The sequence below is a fragment of the Hirundo rustica genome, chromosome 1 (genome assembly GCF_015227805.2).
Source record: "Hirundo rustica isolate bHirRus1 chromosome 1, bHirRus1.pri.v3, whole genome shotgun sequence".
Taxonomy (NCBI): domain Eukaryota; kingdom Metazoa; phylum Chordata; class Aves; order Passeriformes; family Hirundinidae; genus Hirundo; species Hirundo rustica.
The window spans coordinates 130,115,600-130,133,203 of record NC_053450.1 but is presented as its reverse complement, the minus strand read 5'-3'; the positions used below and the strand labels follow the sequence as shown (position 1 = coordinate 130,133,203).

Here is a 17,604-nt window from a genome sequence, read left to right as displayed (position 1 = left end):
CTGCTAAGTTTAAAAATTATATAATTAGAAAAACTATATAAAAATTATATCATTAGATTTTTATATAGTAAATTTGGAACAATGGAAAGATATTATTGTTTTTCACTAGGTAGATTATGTACTACTGAGAGCTGGTGTTGACTGACTGCTGAAAGATAAAGGGGGACCAGAGGGATTCACATTTTGAAAGACATTTATAATGTCTTCTAAACTGTGAATCCAATTTTATTTCTCTTTGTTGTTGTTGTTTTACAATGACATTGCAACACAATATTCACACTAGACAAGAGTATGTTTATTTTCATTATCATTTTTTGGCAGAGGAACAAATCAAATATTTCTCATTAACAAGGGCAGTTTTTCCTGCTCCTGTAGAAAAGTGGGACCACCTAATGGTCTACAAATGGTTTTCAGGCTTCTTGTTGACACAACTCACTTCTAAGCTGATTTGGTTTCCTTGAGCTTGCATCGTTTTTAAAACAGCTAGTGGCATTACGTATATGCAATTATGGGAATTGGCTTTTTTTCGATACATACTGCATGTGACATGGGAAAGAGAAGTCCAGAGATTTGTATTAAGTCTTAGCTCTGCAATTGAGTTAGGACATCACTAATATTTCTTCTTTTAGCTTAGCCTAGTAAGAAATCCTTCTAGGTCAGTGACTATATATCTTTAACTTCTAGTACACCTTAACCCTGACCACAGGAAGGTCTCTGACCATTGCAGTAATAGTAATAATATATAACACTAACTGTAGGTTATGAAAGGATGTCTGTTCTGAAAATACATTTAAGAGAAACACAAGCAGAACTGTCATTTACTCCCTGAAAAATGGAGCTGCTAAGCATTTATATTTAAATTAAATGATTTTATGAGTTCACTAAATGTTATTTAGCAAGTATATTATAGCAAAGATGTGTTACTTTCTGCCTTAGAATGAGGATATTATTGCTTTCTCATATTTATCTTTTGTATCAGCATTTGGCACATAACAAATGAAATTTGCTTGCTAATGTTAAATTGTTTTATACTGCTGCTCAGCCACAAAGATATAGAAGGATGAGACAGTGGAAAAAAAGTTATTTGCCTTTTCTGAGCAAGCAGATGAATGTAATGGTGATCTTGACCTGCCCTTGATGAAATGTTTATTCTATGAAAGGCAAAGCACTTAATTCCTGTCTGAATCACTCCACTGAAATCTTGTTCATGCAGGAGTCTGCACAAGTGGAAATGTAGATAGAATTGGCTCAAATATTTCAGTGTGGTCAAGGTGGCAATATTTAGAACTGTCTGAGGTCAAAGAAGAGTGGACTCCATGCATCAGTCAAAAAAATGAAGGCTTTCTGAAACTTGGTGAGAAAAGTTTGTGTTCATCTATGCATTTTTTGGTGTCACCTCATTTTTTAGCTTGAGCAGATTTTAGACAAATAATGCCTGATTGTCCCTGAAACCTGAATTTTTTTATACCCTAAGAATATTAAAACAGGATCTCGAGTAAGTAACGAAGCCCAAACTTGTAAGAACTCAATCTTAATTTTCCAGACTCCAGTGTTCTCTTTAAATTTAGAAAAAAACCTTCCGGCAACAAAGATTTGCAGGTTTTACTTCAGTCTAAGCCTGTTTTGATAGACCCACAGAATTTTTTTACATACCTGAGAAGTTCTTGGGATACAAGGTCAGAGTAATAAATGCTATGTTTTTATTCTTTATGTAGGGTAAATGATATAATTGCATCACTACTTTAGTACTCTGCAGTCATTTTGTTACTATGAAATTTAAAGTATTTTTGCCATTAGCATTTGGAGAAATGAAAGAAAGCTCATAGGTGTGTAACACTGTATTGTAATCTCCCTTTAAGACTACATTTCTTTAGTCACTCTGTCTAGAAATGCAGTGATAGATCAAGGCACTGGAACTAGTTTTGAGGTGAGCTGGTAAACTGAGAATGCGCTGTATTTGCATTAGAATAACCAGTTCTGCAGTATTTCTCTTTGTGATCTGAGTTAATATTTCTTGCTAATTGGAAATGTCTGGAACTTTTATGAAGGCTGAAGGCTGGGAAAATCTCTGAAGGGTTCACGAAACTGGTACTCAAGTCTTGTTTAAAAAATAGAAATCTTTCTGTTATCTGAAGGTGTTTAGCAAAAGTCGGCAGGCATAAAATAATCCCAAAGATGTCAGTTTGCTAGACCTTGAACTGTCTTGTACTTAACTTGCTTCAGAACATCTTAATAAGAATTTAAAGTAATGTATCAGAACAACTCAGGAGAAGACTCATGGCCCCCATAGAAAAGTTCATAGTGTTGTTCATCCTAGAAGCTGGCCTGCTGGAGCAATATTCATGTATTCCCTTCCTAAGTTTTTTGTTACAATGTGAAAAACTTAGCAATGAATAACCTCCTTCAACTTATGTGTCAATGCCCAAAGGACTCTTAACTCATCTCAATTTAAATTAATGACCTTAGTGATAGTATGAGCAATTGGACCATGGCTCTCATGAGCCAGCTATTTGCATATGGAATTTGATTAATCCTGCTGGATATCAATTTTCACTTTTAATTAGGTTTGATACTATTGCAAGAGAAAGCACAAGACTACTATCAGGCAGTGACAACGTTGATTTTCTATTGAGTATTCCATTCTGCTTTGTTTGGCTATGGTAAATTCTCTGAAAATATCTGTTTGGACCAGCTCAAAAAGACACCATAGACCTTAAAACAGGTCTGTGCCAGATCAGTGGTAGTCAGCACAAGGAAGCACCATATAGATTGAATATTAATAGTTTATAGGATGTAGAAAAATTGGTTTATGGCATCCCCTTCTGGTACTCAATAGCTCTATTCCCCTTAATAGCATAATAAGTCTCTTGTAATGCAGCATCCAGCCACATAAAGACCAGCTCTATAAGCAAGTGTGGCTAGGACTTTTACTGAGACTACTTGCTTTCCCTGCCTCCTGACTGAGCAAAGGTACACTGATGATAGAGTTCTGCTCAGATTTGGATCAAGACTAAATTTTGCCTGGATCTTGTAAATATGTAACATGTGGTGTCTCCTGATTTCCAACAGGCCAATCCATATTTCTTTGACATCTTTGCACTTTGGGAACATTGCAACATGTTTGTGTACGCCATAGCCAAGAAAACAGTGTTCAGGACTTGGCTTCCCTGGCAGAAATGGTGCCCACATGCTGCGTACCGCTGAGCATACCCCTGTAAGAATTAGCAGACCTTGACAAAACCATCAAGAAAATCTCAATAAAAATTAATTGAATACACTTGCAATAGAATAGCTGCTTAATGCTTCCTTTCCTTACCAGAACAACTTTAAAGAAATATACCTCTTTCCTCAGAAATGAATTTTAATAGATGTTGATATCCACTGACCAGAAAAATGAATGATCAATGCCTATTAACCAAACACAATTAGAAAGGCAGTATATTGCTGTATCTGCTTAAAATTCAAAGAGAAGAAAACCTTTGAGATCACAAAGGACTTCTGAGTAGTTAGTATGTGTATCCAGCAAGGGCATAAGGTGACGATGAAGGCATAAAAGTTAGCAGGGGTATGCAAACTCTGAACATTGGAACAGCTTCCTCTATGTTTTTAAAATGCCTTTCCTGAAGTATTCAGCTGTTTGTAATATTGATCTTCATGCTGAAGAACAAGGTATTTTAATGAAAAGAATTTATATTTTTGCAATAGAATTTCTTGTGGGAGCCCCCCTTTTTCTTCCCCCCCCCCCCCCCCCCCCCCAAGATTCTCTATCGATATAAAATTCCTTTGTATGGCAATGTGCACTCTGCCAATATCAGTGGGAGTTAAATCTCCTCAAAAGAAATCTGTGTTCAAATTCAGATTTCTAGGATGCACCTATGAATATCTATGTGGAAAGTGACTCAGCTGTATCAACATTCAATTGTTTTTCTCTAGAAAAAAAATATAGTATCAGACACAGGAGCTATAAATTATTTGGGTGGATTCAATTTTATATAGATTTTGCATTGATAGCAGATGATTGGAATCATCATGTAGAGTAATATTAATAGAGTATGTTAATAGTGCACAGTGGCCTTGTCCATTATATAGTACAAGCATATGACAAGTTATAGCAATTTTCACTTTCTTCAGAAGATACGGCTACTCATATGATAAGGGATATTTGCTTCAATGTGTTACAAAAAAAGCAAACTATAGTGCAAATTTTGATTAAAATGTTGCTCAGTGGCCTTTCATATAAAATCTAATTTTATTTAATATTCCCTTCTACATGTATGCAGAAAATGGCAAGCTAATATTAATAAAAGAAGGCTTACAGGAATGTGGAACAAGAACAACAGAACCTTGTCAAAATTTATTTACCTAGCTAGACTTTCATTTCAAAGTTAGCAGCACTCTGTGATACTGGCATAACACAGAAGTCTTAAAACTCTGTTAGACATTTTTAACCCACTTTAATTTATTCCATGGTAGTTTAATCCCCTGCCGAACGGGGATGGGGTGAATTTTCAAAAGTCATAATCCACTGAAGTAAAAAATCTGTAATGACAACATAGACAGCAGGCTTCAAGAGTTTAGTTTAAATTATTTCCAAAAATGTAAAACTTAGGGCAAGAGTTAATAGGATATTTCATACTGTTATATTTCAATCCTTTTCCAAATCTTTGTACATTCACTTGCATCTCTGCCATCTGAAACACTTGGGCTTGATTTCTGTTCTTTTAAGGCAAAACCCAGAAAGCTGTAAAATTCTAATGTGAAGATTTTCACAGGGTATTGTAACTCATTTGGTCCTTCAGTTCACAGACTTTTATATGTGATAGCATAATATTTTCTAAACTGAAAGAGAAATGACATTTTACAGACCAAATACCTTCCCTTCTGTCTTAACTGGGCATAAAAATGAAATTAAGATACATAATACCACACTGTCTTCATCCTTCTGCTCCTCTAGGATTTTTACAATTGACCTGATTTGTGGGTGAAAATTTGGCCCACAAATTGATTGGGAAAAGTTCACATGCATTTCCTGTGTACTTGAAATCTACAGTTTTACACTGTTGCTTGACTCTACTGTTGGAGCTGCCTAGTTCTGGAAGTGGCTGTAACTCAGAAAACACCTTATTTTCTTTAACCAGGAAGCTCTTCTAGTGCCAGCCATAGACTTCTACAGCTTTGTCTGGCCTCAGCATCCAGGCATCTAACTTCTAGGTGAATCCCAGAGAAAAAATGTTGCCTCCTTGCTAGGTTTTGTTGCGTCATTCTGGACCAGATTTTGGGTGGCATCAGATAAAGCTGACAGATGACTTGTTCAAAACAACAGGATGAGAAAATTCTGAGAGCCTTTTGAAAAAGAAGTTGTCTTTTAGAAAAGAAATAGAGATAAAGTTGTACAGTGTTTCACATGGTAGAAGATTCATACAGAAACAGACAAGTGCTTGTAAGCAATATTTATTGAAAATCAATAAATTCATAGCCACACCCCCAACTTAAGAAGTCTTTGATCTGCAAAGACTTGAAAATGAAATAGATTTTCTGGTACAAATAGTATATTCTTCCACTCATTTTGCATTCTTTGATGAAATCAACATTTAACCATTGTTGACTGCATGGTGCAAGACCAGATGGACTTCCATGTTGACTTGCTAATTCTTTCAAACTCTTAAATTCAATAGACAATGGCAATAATTTCCTTTTTTTATTTTTTTCCCCTCTAAAAGCTACATGTTTGGAGAGAAAACAATGACTTTTCTTCTTTGAAAAACAACAGTGACAGCAGTGCCTGTCTTTGCTCCTACTCTCCAGGAAAAGGGTGGAACAAACTGTAGGGCTGGTTTTTCATCACTTCCTGTTGTGCTTCTGTGATTTTGGTTCTTGGTTCAAAGGTCCCAGTGTTATCCAGGCAGATAGAGGAGCCTGGATTTTTAATTCTGAGTCTGATTTCCACTCTGATAGTTTGCAAACGAATAAAGGAAAATTTTCTATAGATCTGACTGTCACAGGGGAGAAGGCAGCACTGGTGGAATGAAGCAGAGGAAAAAAAAAAAAAAAGCAGGAAGAGAAAAATATCCATTAGGGCACTGCTACTAGAAGAAATGTCTCTGTAATTACAATCTTAAGTCTGATTGATTTAAAGTACCAATATGTCTTAGATGACTAAACACTTTTTAAAAGCCCACTTACTAAACAATTCTTTTAGTCACTAGTGAACAGAACAGGATCAAGAAGACTAATTTTTCAGATTCTAAATACTTGTGAAAATTTTTCATGTGATTAAATCAAACTCAGGAGATAACTATTAGTACAAATCTGCACTGTTTCTTACAGGAAACCTCCAGATGGGGAATCTCCTATATCTAAAAGGAGAAGCAATACTAGTGAGCGTGCATGCCTTGCTGTATGAGTACCACATCACTTCATCAGCTTCAGCATGCTTACAGATGCACTTCAGCAGGACTAGAGAATTTCAGAAGGCATTTATATAGAGCATTCATTGCCCTGTTTCCAGCCTACTGCCTTTGTGTTCTCTCCGTAGAATTGTCTCCAGGGCAAGCTATGGACCATACGTCAGATTATTCTTGGTACCTGTTGGGTGACTAGGTGAAGAGCATTTACTCAATTTGGAAAGTTCATCAACAATTCATGGTGGTAGAGGACACAATCCATTCTGTTTCTCTCTTGATTATGGAATAGGCCTAGAATTCCAGGTGAAATAATAGACCAGTGAATCCCACCCAAGATCATGTACTGGACAGGCAAAGAATATGATATCATTCAGGACGTAACAGCTGGCAGGCCACCAACTTTTTTCATCAGTCTATTACCATTCACGGGGCTTATGGCAGTGTCACATCTTAGCCCACAAGTCCAGGAATGCAAGGGAGAGGAAATGAAACTCTAATTCTTGAGGATTTTATTGGGACCAAGTACTTAAGGTGCTTTACCAACTTTTCATTTCCTGAAAATTGTTTGAGACTAGCTAGTTTTCAGATTTATTTCTAACAGAGAACTTACATTGTATAGAAAGCACTATAAAATTGTAATTTTTGCTAGGTTGTTTTTTTTTTTTTTGCAGAATAGCCACTCCAATATATTAATATTTTGGGATAAGAACTGTCAAGAATTATAATGCACCTAAACAAAGCTGTGTTGCTAGTCTTTTATTAGTACCCCCATCTTTCTGTGGGTACACATTTCCTAATAAGTCTTTGATTCTTAGTCAGATCTCAAAGAGATATCAACTGATACGGGCACTGTAATTTCAAAGATGTTAAATTTCCTTGAATTTATATCAGCTGTTGTCAGCTGAATTTATATCAGCTTCTTGTCTTGCATAACTGCTGTTGTGTGAATGATGAAAAAAGCTCAGGTAGATACATTTTTGTTTTAACAGGGGCCATTTGAAGCAAGAATGATAGCTCATAGATTAAAATCAGAAAAATGCAGAATTTAAAGCTGAGCTGAACACAGTTAATAGAAGTATCCTGAATTTGGTGACTCCTAAGGATTTTCTATACAAAAATTGCAGTAACAATGTATGTTAAGTTCAATTTCTTAACCTAAAGATAGTAAACAAAAATTACATTCCCTCTGTTTTCTGTGTGACAACAAATTACCATTTTCTATGCTTAAATAAATAATCCTAAGTAGTTACTTTAGAAAATATTATTGGAAACTTCAGATACTTCTTTTTATATTGTCAATAATCAATTCAGTGCCATTTAATTACCAAACCCAAATAAAATATTATGAATTAGAAGAGCAAAAATACTGAACAAATAATGGAAGGCCATATTTGCCATCACACAGGACCATGGTTCTGCTGTATCCTGAATATCATGTACCATTCTGGTCTCCTCATTTTAAAGACAGAACTGGGAGTGGAGAAGAACAAAAAGGAAATTCAAAGTATAGGTATGGATAACTCATGTACGAGGATTATTTGCATGATTCAGGAGGCTGTTAGGGCTGGAAAAGAGATCAGTATCTGTTTACTATTATGAATGGATATAGCTGAGGCATGTACTAGTGAGCTAGAAGGAGGCTTCCTCATGCTGCTAGGAATCATCAAATTTTCCACTCAATGGTATTTGTAGAAAAAATACTTAAGCATGGCAGTAAAGAAAAGTAAGGAGGAGCATGGGAAATTTGGATAGAGACAGATTTTTCCATCTGAAGGATTCTCCAAAGAAGGTGTCAGAAACCAGGTTTAAAACAAACCATAAGAGGAAACAGAGCTGTGGAAGTCATTGCTGAAGTATCTTATGAATGCTAAAAGTTTACAAAGGCTCAAAATGAACAAACGCACAGAAGATCAGTCTGTTTAGAGTTACTGAAACAGAAAACTCATTTGGTCCTTCAGTTCTCAGACTTTTATGAGTGATAGTATAATATCTTTAAATTGAAAGAGAAATGATGAAACAGAAAACATATATAGAAACAATATTTATCAGAGGAAACTAGAATTATTGGACAGCTTGGAAGAAATTAGGGGTCTATAATATGCTCACCATGTTCTTGCCCTTCTCCAGGCATCTCTTGTAATTGCTGTTTTTCTAAATGAGTCTTTGGTTTGACCCTGCATAGACACTTTTGAGTTCTCATTTGATGTAGTAGACCATGAGCTACTGTTCTGTTTGTCAGACTCATCTGAGTTTGCAGATTTTTTGAATGACCAACACACATCCTTATTCTTTTCAGGTTATGTAGCAAAAAGGTTTGTAAGTTAAAACCAGAGAGGCCGGTTTCTGTGAAATACGCATGTACGTGGTTATCTGTGTTTGTCCTCCCTTTCCAAAGCATCCATTTTAACAGGTACAAGTCCTTAATTGTGTTTTTCTCTTTCCTATTATATCTCTATTATTTTGCATCCTCAGTTTCTTATTATCAAATACCTGTAGAATATTGACTTTGACTTTTCTGGAAATTATTCACTGAATAAAATATTTCCATGCCACTGGTAACTTTGTACAATACGTAGACAGCTGTGGGAAGAAAAATTGATCTAAATGGAAGAGTAAAGTCAGTCTTGTTTTCTTTCCAACCATTGCACAAACAGGATGAATATAAGGACATTGGATTCAGTGACAATTTTCTGTGTGCTGCCCTGCCTTGATAACGGTCCAGCTTATTGTAACGTCCATCAATACTCCCCAGCCTATGCTGTACCTGAGAAATCTTACCGAGGAAAGAAAATTCTGAATTCTTTTATACAGAGCATTTGCAAACAAAGTGCTGCCAAATTCTTACAGTGCCATGCCAATAAAAACAGTCTTAGTTTTTGATTAGTTATTTACCTGAAGAGAGAGATTTTCCACCTTGATTGTTGGCATTTTCATTTGCTCTCAAGTAGTCATATATTTAGAGGAATAAATGCATAATTTCAAAACTAATACCATAATTATAGGTAAGGAACAGTAGCAGAGCTAGAATAAAAGGAAAAGAGTGAGAAATCAAGATTCATTCTTTACTTTTTTGAATTATTATTTTTAAAATCTCAAATTGGTCAGTCTTACATTAATGTTAATATACCTATGGTTGATTTTACACTGAGAAGAGGACCTAAATCACGAGTTGAGGCTTTCATGGTTTCCTGAAATTCCTTTTTACTTCATTATCTCTGCTCCAAATATTAAAGTTTGACTTGGCAAAGCATTCATGGCTCAGTGAATTGAAATTTCAGTGTCTTGAAAGAGAACTCCAAAATTTCTGAGACAAATAAGCTGCCTATCCTTTAGGAAGTCCTATAATAACTACATATATTAATTAAAATATGGTTAATGAAGTTAAACATTAAAAAAAATTCATCATCCTCAAAATATAGAATAGAAAATGAACGGAATATTCTATTTTACTGGATTAAAAAAATAATTACAGAGCAATTCCTGTGTCTTATTAATAATGCTTTTGGATATTGTGCCCAATGACACCACTGTCTTTCCTTCTTCAAATAAGAAGTAGAAGAAATGGAAGAACAATTTGTCAGTATTTGTTGGAAAAGAGTTGCCAGGCAGTAGTAAAAGCTCTTGGTGGCTTTTATCAGTAAACTTTCCTTGGAAGTGGAAATCCATATTTTCCAGTAAAAGTACAAGGCCAGAACCAAATATCAGTCTTCCATGCTTAATAAATGCTTTTCCAATGACACTTGCAGCACTAGATAAGCACTTCTAATTTTTTTTGCACCTTTATATTTTTTATACAAACATTTTTGCCATCATCATTCAGAACCACTTCTGGCTATGCAGTCATGATGGAAATCCCCCTACTCAGCCCTTTTGCAACACTGATTTATTACACTGCAGTGGTGTTTTGGGTTAACACTGGTAAACAGCTAAGCACCTCACCTTGTTTACTTTCCCCCTTTCCCAGTGGTATGGGGAAGAGGAACGGAAGAATAAAAGTGTCCCAAAAGAAAGCTTGGGAGTCAAGATAAAGAAAAGTTTAATAACTGAAGGATAAATAGTAGAAGAAAGAAGAAAACAAACCAGAACAAGGGATACAAAGGCAACACTCAACACACAACCAACTCCGGTTCCTTAACAAAAGATGACTACCCTCTCTAAACCCCCCACTCATCCTTTTAATTGCTAAGCATGATGCTTAATATTATGGAATATCTCTGGTGAATTCAAGTTCTCTGCTCAGTTGTGTCCATTCTGAATCCATTGTGCACCTCCCCAGTCACTTGAGGGGCTGAGAGAGAAACAGGGAAGGCCTTGCTGCTGTTCACTGTTGAGCCAGACCTAGAACATTAGTGTGTTACCCGCATTTGGGTCCAAAGGTAAACCACAGCACCATATGAACTGCTATGAAGAAAATGGACTCCCTCCTAGACCCCTCCTAGAGCCTTTAATATTGGGCCAAACATTTCAGTGTTTCATCCAGGAATGACACTTGCCTATGGAAAAGAAGGCAAATTTAGTTACAGTAAACTAACGGCGAAAGTAGAATATGCAAGTTTTTGAATTATTATGTAGATATCCTCAAGGAAGAGGACAAAAAACCACCATAGAACTTAGGCTGTTCTGTGTTTTATTATCCACTTTAAATTGGTTCTTTTTCCACGCACCTCTAAAATGGGTCTATGTTTCAGTTTCACAATACTAAGTGCAAGACCTCATGTTTTGCATGCTCTTTCTTGTAGTATTGCAACCTTTTGTTTGGGAAGAAGAGAGATTGAAGCAAACTGAAGTTCAGTTCATGTGAAAGAACTGCTGCATTTGCAGAAATTCTATTACACAGCAATGCTCTCTGTTATTAGGTGTGTGAGTCTCTGAGGATACTTCCTATAGCATATAGTATACTAGCAGTATATGAAAAAGCAGTTGGATGGAAAATGTTATTGAACCACAATGAATTCTAGAGCTTTTTTATTAATGCTTGTGGGCTATTTTTTTAATGCTCACATGGACTCTTGACTAGGAAGGGCAGATTCAGACCTTTACTCATGAATGCAACCCGTTACCCCCACTGAAAACCACAAATAGAGGTCTCAGGGCTAACTGCACAGCCAGAAATCTTTCAGGTATTACAAAATTGATGACATCAACAATCAGTTGTATCTGTTAGATTGGGTATGAAGCAGTGTAGGATGCATGTAGCCTAAATCATCCATTTCCATGAAATACTCTGGTTTTCAAAAAAAACATGTATTGGAGCAGTCATTTCAGAAAATAACTCCTCCCTTTCCTGAGTCTTCAGTTTCACATATCTGAAAAAAAGAGAGACCTATTTTAAAGGTTTTTAAACTCTTACATATTGTTACCTGGAACTGGTAGTCTAATCCTATGAAATGTCAATCATTAGATGAAGAAAGGAATACAAAGGAAAAACAAACTGTAAGCAAAGAAAATGAGAGTGGTAAGCAGTCTGTATTCTACCTACAGACTGCTGGTTTACTAGCTCTGCTAGCTAACTGCTTAGATTCATTGTAGGTTGCCAGATTCATTCTAGACAGGCACATTTTTCCTTTTAACCACATTTTTTCTTATTTTGCCCTCCTTCCCCATGTGCCATAGGAAAAAAAAAAAAATAAATATTCTGAGTCTCCTTCTCCCTCCCTGTGACATCTTCATTGATGCTTCATTAACCAGTGCACCATCAGTGCATTTTATTACAGCTCCTCTCCTGGCCTACTGTGTTATTACTAAAATGCAGCTATGAACTGGCTATCAAAATGCTAGTCTGTGTTTTAATCCTTCTGTCCATTCAAAAGAGGGGGAAGTTGTCTCTGGAAAAATCCTGAATTAAATCCATATTTTATCTCTTATCCTTACTGGCCCCACATGGAATGAATTGGGGAGGTATAGTGTAGGATGTGACAGATTTATTTACCTATTTATTTGCTGTAAAAGGCTGGGGGCATATCTCCTGTCTGATCAGTGTATTAAGACAATTTAGACTGATTTTATGTATGTGCCTTCAAATGACCTTGAAAAACTACAGAAGTTAATGAAAGTGTGCTTCAATTTCACGATTGTTAAGAAATGAAAAGGCCATGCTGTGATAGATATCCTCCGTGACATATACCTCCAGTTGTACCAGTAGGGAGGGGACATGATTTAAATACTATCTGGTTTTCAATGGGTTTCCTGGGTATGGAATGCACTTAATTCATTTTTAAGTGAAGAGAAAGATATAACTGCAAGTATGATAGAAGCAAATAAATCAGTGTCAGAACACAGAGGAATAAAAGAGGCATATTTGGAATCTCATATGTAGCCATGAGAAGGGAAATAAAAAATTTCATGGCCTCTTCAGAGCAGTGCAAATCTTAAAAAATTGGGCAGTGTGTGTGGTGCAAATTTTAGGGGGAATTGGGCTACATCCCCCTATTGTCAGTCTCTTTCCATCTACCCTGTACAAATTCCAGTCCTCCCAGGTACTCTCTGTCAGAGCTCTCTGCCAGTGCTGCGTGTTAGACAGCTGTGAGCCTGCATTTGTTCTCTGTTTTACACTCAATTAAAGCAAAGAGAAAAAAAATAAATAAGACAAATTGCTCTGACAGTAAATTTTGTGAAAAACTACGTCTCAAATATATGATTTTGCATGAACTTGTGCCAGATTTTATTTTCTTTTAAAATGTGATTTTGCAGAATTTTTTATTACTGCTTTTAAATTGGTGTCTCTATTTTTTTCGTAAATATACAAATGGCTTTTTTGTCTTACATGGGTCACTATTTAATTTGGGGGGGAAATGATGAAAAAAGAAATGAAGCAAGGAAGGAGAAGTGCTTATCATACTAGATACAGACAAAGCAGATCAGTCGTTGGTCTGTAAGGGATTATTAGAAAAGGCTGTGGCTCCTCCTGCATTAAATGACGCGGAGTACACTGTATGTATAGCTGTTGACTCAAAACTCATTGAAATTTTCATTATTCTGTTATTTATATTGTAGTTCTGACTGAAGGTCCCAGCCAAGAGCATAGACCAATGAGTATTCATAAAAGGAATAGGGAAATAGTATTATTATTATTAGATTCATAATGACATGGACTCCAAGTGTGGTCAGGCTGGCACCACAAAGACAGCACCCTGACAGTGGACGCCAGGGGCAGCAAAAATAAATGAATGTGTCTCTGATGGTGGAAGACACAGCAACTTTGCAGAGTGAACATTCAAGCAAAAACACTTCACTCTGAGATACCATGTACAGCCTGAAGGATGACAAAACGGTGTACCTCAGTTTTTTTAGTAATTCATTACCCACTCATCACTCACAGACATCATAACAGAAGAATAATGTGAATGTCTGTGATTAAATCTGGAGGCCAGTTTAGAAAACTGCAAAGGAGAATTGAGTAATAACTACTTAGAAAGTGGAGGAAAACAGACATTTCTCTTTTGGTTTACTGAGTAGAGAGGTAAAATTTAATACCTTAAATAAATATTTCTCTAAGATTAGGAAATCTGGTAATTTTGATATCAGGCGGAAATGATGGGGTTTGTATTACATATCTCAATATATTGTTTTTCTTCTTCCCTTCTTTTTAAGGTTACCTGTGCAAATTTAACAAATGGAGGGAAAACAGAACTTCTAAAATCAGGAAGCTCCAAATCCACACTAAAGCACATATGGACAGAAAGTAGTAAAGACTTGTCCATCAGCCGACTGCTGTCACAGACTTTTCGTGGAAAGGAAAATGATACAGATTTGGACCTGCAATACGATGCCCCAGAAACTTATTCTGAGCAAGATCTCTGGGACTGGCTGAGGAACTCCACAGATCTGCAAGAGCCTCGGCCCAGAGCAAAGAGACGGCCCATCGTCAAGACTGGGAAATTTAAAAAAATGTTTGGCTGGGGAGATTTTCATTCCAACATCAAGACTGTGAAGCTAAATCTGTTAATAACAGGGAAAATTGTTGATCATGGCAATGGGACGTTTAGTGTTTACTTCAGGCATAACTCCACTGGTCAAGGGAATGTATCCGTGAGCCTAGTGCCCCCTACAAAAATAGTGGAATTTGACTTGGCACAACAGACAGTGATTGATGCCAAAGATTCCAAGTCCTTTAACTGTCGAATCGAGTACGAAAAGGTTGACAAGGCTACCAAGAATACACTCTGCAACTATGACCCTTCAAAAACCTGTTATCAGGAGCAAACCCAGAGCCATGTGTCATGGCTCTGCTCAAAGCCCTTTAAAGTAATCTGTATTTACATTTCCTTTTATAGTACAGATTATAAACTAGTACAGAAGGTGTGTCCTGATTACAACTACCACAGTGACACACCCTACTTCCCTTCAGGGTGAGGACCAACTTGTGTCTGAGACTGAAGCCTGGGGAATAAAAGCGGTCGAATGACAGGGCTGTAACCTCAAGGAGGAAGGCCACATTTATTGCCTGGAATGTGTCTACCTGCTGCTGCTGATGTCAAATGGCTGCAAATATGTTAGTGGAAAACACTCTAATGTAATTTTTGCCCAGTCAGCTCCATGTATCAACCTAGGTGTAAATCACTATGGATTTGAAATAAAACCATACACATACACAGAGACACATGCACACTTTTCAGCGCACATTATTGAGATTCCTGTTAAGAAATCTTTCATTGTCTGATATCTAAGGATTCAGCATAACCTATCATCAAGCAAAATGGATTAACTAGACAGTACAAGGTTTCTAATGCAGACTGTTATGGAAATCTCCTTGAAAGTCCTTTGAGTACATGCCAATCAATAATCCCCACTCATGCATTCTACTGCTTGGAATATCTGTACTGGTAAATAATATTGTAGGAATAAATACTTGTTAAAATGGGAAAAAAGTGTGTTTAGAGTTCAGTATTCCATATTATATGAACACAGCAAAGTGTCATGACTTTTCCCAGCACACAGTAGGCACATTCAAGGTGGTGTTGGTGGCTTTTTTTCCATGGAGCAAGCCTGTTTCTAGTAAAGATGGGCAAACATTTGGAATTTACATGTGAGCAGACATTCTGGTTTAATGTTTCTCTGACTCTTTAAGCTCTGATTATTTAGACTTCTTTGAGTTTAGGCCAGCTAAACTACTTAAAACCTGGAATTGATCTCTAAGAAGGAAAATGCCTGTTGGAGGACATGTAAGTTATAAGTGGCTGTCTTATCTTTATTACAAAATATTGTAACAAATTCAATATCCTAGTCTTCATTTGTATGAATGGTTTGTATTGTACATAATTTAACCAGTGTTATTTGAGCTGCTTATTAATATTAACTTGTAATTGTCTCTCTGCTTGTTATTGGTTAAAACAATCAAGGAAATGAGGAATTCATTTTATCAATGTAGCTGTAAACTCCATTAAAAGACAGAACTATGTACAAAGCATTTACTCAGCTAAAGTATTGTTGAAAGCTATACATATACAACATTACAGTCTGTCTGTATTTAGATATTTTATTTCCAGAGGAAAAAAATGAACTGTACATAAAAATAAAAAAATCTTAAAGTTGAATTTCAATATGTACTGTGTAGATAGTAGCTTAAATAGTTCTGACAAGCGGGTAGTACTCCAAGTCTAATATGATTTTCAATATTGTCTCCTTGCATATATACATATATAGACATCTATTTATAAATTTGTGTGTGTGCATATCTGTGCGTGTATTAGTACGTGTGTGTGAGTGTGTGCAAATACATATACATGTTGAATACAGAAAACTTTCTTGATCCCTTTTCCTAGCAAGCAGATCTTATTACTGAAGGTCTTGCTACTTCAAGCTGAAGCCCACACTCCGATAAGAAATTACAGGGGCAGGGCTTTGTTTAAAATGAGTCATTATAATTTATAAGTGGGAAAACATAGAGCCACTCTCTGTGTACAAAGGCCTGTCTTTGCCTTAATTCTAGCCTCCTGTGAGGTAGTGATCTCTATGGAATGAAGAGATCCCTTTTTACGGTACTAGGGAATTTTCTTCCTGTAAGAAACAGCTCATAGCTTTTATATATATTTATACTTTGTGGAAAGTGGCATACTTTACCCCCAACATCCAGAAAACCAGCAACTGTAAGAAGTCCATGCCTAAAAGAATGCTGCCCAAAGAAGAACTCAGTATTTCATAGCATGTCTTTCAGAATTATCATACCTGGAAATTTTTTCTTTCCCCTTCCACTCTTGCCCCCATGTTCTGTGCTCTTGGGTCACAGCTGCAAATGCAAATACGGGTCAGGTTCCAACTGTGTGCAGCGTCATTAACAACTTCACCAAAATCCCAATAAACACTCCACTAGTGTTTCAAGACCTGAAAAGTTTGGAACAACTACCAGTTGGGGACTTGTCTCGCTGAAATGTGCAGAACTTAAATGAGAATGGAACAAAGCAAACGGATAACATTGAAAGTAAATGTTTTCCCACTGATGTACCAGTAGGAAAGGAGACTTTAATATTATTATTGTTTTGCCTTCTTTGTATAGATATGCTTGCTTGTGGGAATTTCTTCATTATGTATGACATTTCCCAGGACAAAATTGTGACCCCAGACCACTCGTAGATTTGGAGAAAGAAATTTTCCAAGCCATGTAGTTAATATTCTGATCTCATTCAGGAATATGCTGACACACATTTTTTTTTTTTCCTTTGACAGGGATTATTATTAAACTGGTAGTGTTTATCCCTTGTGCTCTAAGAAAAATAATTGTTCTGAATATAAATCATAAAGTGATTTGTGTTGTTGCCAATAGTTAGATCTCAGGTCTATTAAATCAATGGGAATTTTGTTATTGATTTCAATATAAATTTCCATTCAATAGTATGTAAAACTCCAGTGTTAAATATGATTAATAATCTTAGCAATCTGTATTACAATTGAGCACTATATGGTTCATTTATATTCCTGGAAAATGGATGTGAAATACTATTGCTGGTACAGTTTCATTATTTTCTATATTTTTTAACACTTCCCATAAATATATGACATATATGAAATATACAAAATATATGAAATATATGAAATATATACATTCTGCTCATATATAAATATTTGTCCACTTTTCAGGTAACTTCCATACAAAAAGGAACTATTCATCACGCAATGGTTTTGATCCTATTAATTGTGGTTGTTGGTATTTTATCTGCCTCTGTCACAGTCATTCATACTACTAATTAGTCTTAAGCCTTTGAAG

The 17,604-nt window shown here is 36.0% G+C and overlaps 1 protein-coding gene across 4 annotated transcripts in view; it reads left to right on the top strand.

Moving 5' to 3' along the window:
- Positions 1-15,943, top strand: part of NXPH1 (neurexophilin 1) — a 139,574-nt gene extending 123,631 nt beyond the window's left edge. For all 4 annotated transcript variants that reach the window (XM_040066254.2, XM_040066225.1, XM_040066246.2 and 1 more), the window contains exon 3: positions 13,995-15,943. In XM_040066254.2, coding sequence (XP_039922188.1) covers positions 13,995-14,756 — 762 coding nt within the window. In that variant the 3' untranslated portion in view covers positions 14,757-15,943. The remainder of the gene's footprint in view (positions 1-13,994) is intronic.
- The last annotated feature ends 1,661 nt before the right edge of the window (positions 15,944-17,604 follow it).